This window comes from Drosophila sulfurigaster, chromosome 2L (assembly GCF_023558435.1).
Source record: "Drosophila sulfurigaster albostrigata strain 15112-1811.04 chromosome 2L, ASM2355843v2, whole genome shotgun sequence".
Taxonomy (NCBI): Eukaryota; Metazoa; Arthropoda; class Insecta; order Diptera; family Drosophilidae; genus Drosophila; species Drosophila sulfurigaster.
This window is the reverse complement of record NC_084881.1, coordinates 23,288,329-23,295,331: the sequence shown is the minus strand read 5'-3', so window position 1 is coordinate 23,295,331 and position 7,003 is coordinate 23,288,329. Positions and strand designations below refer to the sequence as shown.

The 7,003-nt window shown below is 35.1% G+C and overlaps 1 protein-coding gene across 1 annotated transcript; it reads right to left on the bottom strand.

Moving 5' to 3' along the window:
* Positions 1–5,492: 5,492 nt before the first annotated feature.
* On the bottom strand, positions 5,493–6,229 carry LOC133850884 (uncharacterized). Its single transcript, XM_062287134.1, has 3 exons — positions 5,973–6,229; positions 5,732–5,905; positions 5,493–5,667 (listed from the first exon to the last, which is right to left on the bottom strand). The coding sequence occupies exons 1-3, from the start codon at positions 6,012–6,014 to the stop codon at positions 5,497–5,499; spliced, it is 387 nt and encodes a 128-aa protein (XP_062143118.1). The 5' UTR covers positions 6,015–6,229; the 3' UTR covers positions 5,493–5,496.
* Between the last annotated feature and the right edge of the window lie 774 nt (positions 6,230–7,003).

Here is a 7,003-nt window from a genome sequence, read left to right as displayed (position 1 = left end):
CACTTGGCGGACACTTTTCGCCATATGAACGTATACTTTATTACGTTTACGCAACGTGTGCTGGCTGTCGCCTGAAGGGGAGCACACACATTTCCTAGCTGTCAGTTGGCAAATTGTGTTGGGGATTTTCTTAGTTTATTTCGATTTGAACGGGTTGCTACGCAGAGGACAATGGACTCTACTTTTTAACGCACAATTGAAATTGATGGCACAATTAATATTTGGAATATTTATGATAATTTTGTAAAGTGCACACACATATGTACATACAAATATGACAGTAATTTATATAAATAATAAATCCCACGCTAATTAAAATGCTCAGCCTCAATCCAGCCCACACGCAGCGCAGAGGCATCGCATTAACTCCCCGCGGCGCTGAGACTATTGTTTCCTCGAGGACTTTGCCAGCCTCATTATAGTTAACCGCACATTAATGAAATCTCCAAAGGCATATGCGAGCACGTAACATAAGCGTATTTGTGTGTGAGAGTGTCTCAAGCCAGATAGCAGCTACAATTTATATGCCACAAAGATGCACAGACGCATGAGGCACATACGATAAGCAACAAGAGCAGCGCAGGAGAGAGATAGATGGCACAGTCAGATAAATGGGGGAGAGAGAGTAAGTATGTGTGGATGGGTGGATGGGCAGAGTAGCGCTATGACTGACGCTGATTGATTTGAATAAACGCGCGCATATTTATCAAATTAGCCACAAGACCCGCCGAGAGAAAGAGCTGAAGCAAACCAACATATCGACTTGCCACAATGCAGTGAAGTGCCTCGAGGAGGGGGCACAAAAATTATAAATAAACTAGTAAAATTTATAGAAACCACTAATAATATAGTTGTATATTAATATCTTGTTATCTCATAAAACTTCTTTATGATATTATCCATATTTGTAATGGATACTATGTATTATCTAATCAATATTTTTATTGAAACACAAATATTCTGCTCTAAAATTACAATTTCTCAGTTATGGATAATAACAAACACTGACTAATATTTAGGTTTTATTATCTAAATATATTAAATCTATCTATAAGAATCTTTTTTTGACCTTCATTGTGAAATTTTGAGATATTCTTGAAACAAGATTATAATCTTGAATTTAAAGATTGAACAATCTCGAATTAAAAATGGAATTATGATGAATAAACGAATAAATTTATCCTGTACATTATTCATCAATAAGATCCTCTTAATGAACCTTTAGCCTGCGCCTCTGCTTTTGGCGTTCACACAGACAGGCAGTTTATATACATGCATATGTATACATCTAGATGTATGTGTATGTGTGCACATTTGAGCTCACACAAAGTGTCATCAACTAATCAAGCGGCATTTGCAGGAGAATGAGCAGCAGAGTGAAGAGCAAAGAGCTGAGAATGGTTGTACAGTGGCACAGCGGGAACGGGGTTAGAACATCGAGTCGGAAAGAGCCTAAGAAATGAAGATGAATCTGTTGTGGTCAGTGGAACAATAAATTTTGAGAGGGGAGAAAAATGAAAATGAAAATCAAAATAAATAATAATAAATCGGCGCATCAAATTGATAAAATGCGAAAAGACATTGTGATGATTTTGATTTAAATGCAACTGGGCGATAAATCAATAAACAGCACCAAATGAATAAATATTACAATGCTAGCAAATAATAATAATAATAAATAATATTGCGTGGCAAGTTTGCAGTTCTCAGTCCCCCGCACTTCTCTTTTTTTTTATTTAATGCCAGTCGCTGTCCATTAGCGGCACATAAATAAAAGGCTGCCAGGATAGCGGACAAGACAGGCGGACAGGCGAACAAAGGACCTCAACGGCTCAGTCTGAGGCTGAGGCAGGAGTTGAAAACCATTAACATACTTTGTTTAGCCAGCAAGAAGAAAATTATAATAATAATAATAATAATCATCATCATCATCATAATAATCATAAAATGGGTTAAGCCTCTGTGAAGCTAGCTGTCTTTGCCATTTTCAATTTTCCTTTCGCCCGTAACTGACACAAGATTTTTAATATGTATTTACTTAGCGGCTTTTTTATGCATTTCCTAAGATTTAACAACCGACGTGGCGTCATCGTTGCTGTCTTTTTTTTTGTATTTTAATATAAAAAACTTGGCCAAATATTAAACGCACCAAGGGTTAAGATGTTGCCTCAACTCCTTTGGACAGCCTCCTGTGAAAGATGGTACATAATTCTGAATAATTTCGTTATTTATATTTCCCCCTTCCTGGGGTCATGCTACCCTTCATTTTCTCTTCCTCTTCTCACTCTGTTTGACCGTCCACAAAGGCAAGGAGCACAACAATAAAATTAGAGGCCAAAAGCCAAAGGCTACTTGCTGGATGCCCGGAGGGAGTGGGAGGATCGTAATATATTTTCATTAAATTACATACAATTTTATGGTCTTTTGGGGCAGTTCTAAAAGTATTATACGAGTATGCATATAATTAAATGAGTGTGCAAATCATTTCAACTGTTTACTAAATCGCAAATGAAGAACTGCGATGCTGCATGCACAATTACATAAATTAAAAAAAAACTGGGAATTGCCATTGTGTGGGATAAATAGCAATATTACAGAATGTGATTATTATAGATTACACATATTAGATTAGACATATGAACAGAACATAAACTGAATCAGTTAAAAAAAAGAAGTAAAGGTTATTCTTACAGCTCTGTCTTTCGATAAAATACATAATTTCCTTCTTATTTTCTATTTCGTACAAATTTGTTAATTTTTGCTATTATCTTAAAGCAGAAAACTTATTCCAAAATCATTCTTAACTGGAATTAAAGTGATAATAAAGAGCTACAGGATTCTTTTTAATGTGATTGTACATACAATAACTACAGTACTCGTATTTAGGATTACTGACAATTTAGTTATGATGATCTAAATATTTTAGAGGTGATTTCAAAAACTCTTTGATTCCTTGACTGACAATCTAGTATATTTTTGGTATATTAATTAGGTATATTTTAAAAATTATACCGCAGTGTTTTGTTCTTATTCAAAATAAATAGCAGGTATCTCACTGTCAAGCACACTCGCCTCTAGCTTGCTTACTTTTTACTTTAAATAGTGTCGCCAGTTTAAAATATTAACATTTTTTAAAGTTATTCTTCTTTATATCGAATTCATACCAATATTATTAGATCCATATGTTTTCATTATTTTCCGATATTAACAAATGTTGTAGTTTTTCATATGAACAGGCAAACAAATGTATGTGGCTACAGAGAAGCTTTTTTCTTCCTCGTATATAATTTTCATACTTTTGTTAGCAAAAAAGAACGTAAGAAATTGACGCAAATAGACACAACTCGAAACTCTTAGAAAAAACTAAGGAAAAAGTAAAGCTATATGGTATGTATTATATTCACTTCATTTATTTATAAATGTTGGCCGAAAACAAAACTTATTTAATTTATAACTAAGAAACTTTTACGTTTGCTGGCCGATGGTTTGATTCCATTAGCTAACGCTGGTCGCGTCAACAGCTTTTTGCACTTTGTAGCAATAACAATAATACTGTGAATTAAATAAAATAATGGCAAATGCGGAAGCAGCGAACGAACGTTGAAAGGGAAGACAGAATAATGTAAAGTTATGCCAGTTTGGAAGATGCTGGTGGTCCAAACGGGGTCACGCGGCGTATACGCAATGCCAATAAAAGCGCAAATAATAGCCAGGCACACACACACACGCACACACGTATACATATAGATTGAACATTCAACATGCAACAGCAAAACGTAACAAAACAAAACAAAGCGAAGCAAAACACCCGAAAATGTCTTTTATTGAAATTTATGGCACAAGTTGCTTCGTGTCAGTTATGAAATCAGTGCAAAACATTGACCCGCCCCCAAGCTGGAGTTTTCGCACATTTCAATTAGATTCAATTTGCTAAAAAGCCAAAAATTCAATTGGATTGCAGCAGAGATTTTGATTGCGGCCCATATGAAATACGTGTAATGCGTGCAATTGTTTAGGCTTATGCCGCAAAAGTCACAATAATAATAATAATAATAATAATACTCGCATACATACAATATTTATAATAATAACAATCGAATACTACGTATACGCAGCGAATGGTGTGCTGCATATGCTGCGCAACCCTTTTGCGGCCCTTTTGTTTATGGTGGCCAGTGTGGCCAATGCTCAGTGGCCAGTGGCTAGTGGACAGTGGACAGTGGCTTGTGGGGGTATCTATGACTGTGGCAACATCCGTCGCCAACATTTGTCGCCAGCTGCGATGCCCATTGAAACGGAAATGAGAACTCAACGCAGCGGAAATTTAATAACGACCAGCAATTTAGCAAGGACGAGGGACAGAGAACGACAGAGAGAGCTGCAACCGTATATGAGACCATGAGAGAACGACATATTTATGCGGCCATTTGACTGACCACACCAGCCACACACACACACACACACACATACTCCTTGCCCCTCCTCGCAGTCGAACGACTTCAATTGTTGTGTTCATTGACAAATGACCATTTCATATGTGAAATGGCAATTCAATTGATTTCTGCGCCCTGCGCCATCAGCTATCAGCTCAGCTTGGTTTGGCTCGGTTCGGTTTGGCAACTGTTGTGTTTGCAATTGAAATGAAAATAGTTCAAATATGTTTGCCTCGCAGCAATAATGAGAAGTATTTCATAAAGCCACCCCCAATCACCAGAGCCACCATCCACCTCCCCCACATAAATTGCTAGCTGATGTGGCATACTCCAACCAATTCTCTTCCTTCCATTGCGACAATAACAAAACAACAAAAAAAAAAACCTGACAACAAATTGTCAATAACAATGGCAAAATGTTAAATGGCCAACATGCAGCGGGTCTGAATTTATGGCTAGAACAGATCAAGCACTCGTATGTCATGGTCATAATAATAAATTTTATACTTTCATTTCACAATTCGCATTTCACATTACACATTTCGGAGTGCTACATAACAAAATTATTACAATTGCAGGGCAAAAAAAGGAGCAAATAGGACTCACAATTAATTATTATGCTTACCTACATATGTATGTATATTATTGTAAACTTCATTTAGAGGGAAACTCATTCTTTTATATCGCACTTTAATTTATTTAAGCACTTTAATTTCACATGTAAGGTGTGTGTTTTTTATTACAATCCTGTAAACTAAATCGACATCAAAAATAAAGCTAACGGACTTCAACTGCCGAATCAACAGTAAATGAATACGACATTTGCTTTAGCTGACAATCTGGTATATATATTGTATATTAAAAATATTGTACTTTATTAATATATAATATATATACCCAATGTAGATAGATATATATTTTTATATTTTTGGTATATTTTTAGAATATGATTGGATTGAAAATGGCTAGCGGGTATGTCACAATCGAGCACACTTGACTGCTTATTTCTTATTATATCCAATAAATGAAGTTTTGTCACACATACCACATTGAACGATTTTATTTATAAACGAATTACCTCACCTACAATTTCAACGCATAGCATTGGATCGCGTAATTTTAAGTCTTTATCGAACGCTTTTAAGTAGACAACAAACTTATTTCGCCCTAAAGGAACAACCGCTTTCATGTCCACATGTATATCCACAACAAAACGTTCGTAAATGAATTTTGCCTAAGAAAATGGACAATAAATAAATTCTAATTAATTATATTATACATATATTGTGCAAACTTACACCACTCAAGAGACATTTTTCCCTCACGCCCTCTGAGCCGATTATATGTTTTGTCCACCATTCGTACCAATACTGCTTTTCATCATAAATGACGCTACAAACATCTCTGACGGTCATGCTGTATAACGTAGCAACCCAATCTCTACGTTCATAGCGATACAACGTTACAAACCCCTATATAATAATAATCAGACATTAGCCAGGCAATTAGATTTTCTTAAATTGAATTAAGTAAAATTACATCGATACGATCAGTTGGGTCGTAATTCCATTTGGACGTCATATTTCCAAATACTGTTAGTTCGTCCCCATCCTCGTTTGTGTGAAATTCTGAAGTATCGAATAATTCCGGAAGATCCACGGCGTTGGGCAACTTATTAATGCATGGCGTGAATATTTCCTCATTTTCAGGAATTAATTTATATGTAAATCCACTAACGAGTTCCAATAGAATCAGAATCAGCACTTCAAAGAGTAAACAACACTTGGTATTTTCCATTGTCATGACTGCTTTCAACAATGAAATGTTGACTATATTTATACAAGTAAATTGTAGGTTATACAAGAGAAATGAAGGGCATATAGTTATATGTTAAAATCAAATGTCATCAGTTTATTAGTCTATGTTATTTGTTAGCCGACACGTTATTCTAACAAGCTTATTAAAATTACACCAAATTACTAAATTAGTACTTTACATTTTTATGTGAATTGATTGCAATCGGAATGTAAGTTGTTTTCAATATTTAGGAAGGGAATGCCGAGAAGAGCAGTGACAGTGTCTATCAAAACCAGGCACAACTCATTCAATTCGATGGGATTCACGCACGCACGCCCATAGAGATGATCACACTAGCGTTTTAAATGCATTCGTGAGAAGCGCAAAGAGTTTTAAACATTTATCGACAATGCAGAGAATTGAACACGCTATATAAAGAAGCGAAATTTAAAATCGCATCTATTTTTTGTCTACCTTTTATTGGACAACTTATACCTAAAAGTTTTTTAATAAATATCTAAAAACTAAGTTTTTATATATAATTTAGTTATTTCCTAATGGAATAAAAGTTAAGCAGTTTTTTTTTGGTGAAATTTGTTTAGTGGAAGAATTTTTGAATGTTTTTTATAATTTGTGTACAAATGTATGTGGTGTATGTGTATATTAATAGCCAATTTACTTACACAGTGAATTATGAATTATGAAGCAATATGGCTGCTTTATTCACCTCAGCACCGCCATCTAAATCTATGTATGTTTTTTTTAAGCTAACA

Excerpts from the sequence above, each read along its gene's own strand:
- LOC133850884 (XM_062287134.1), bottom strand. The coding sequence starts at position 6,014 with ATGACGTCCAAATGGAATTACGACCCAACTGATCGTATCGAT. Across the intron at positions 5,906-5,972 it reads ACCCAACTGATCGTATCGAT|GGGTTTGTAACGTTGTATCG; the intron begins GTAATTTTACTT and ends ATTATTATATAG. Across the intron at positions 5,668-5,731 it reads AAAAATGTCTCTTGAGTGGT|GCAAAATTCATTTACGAACG; the intron begins GTAAGTTTGCAC and ends CCATTTTCTTAG.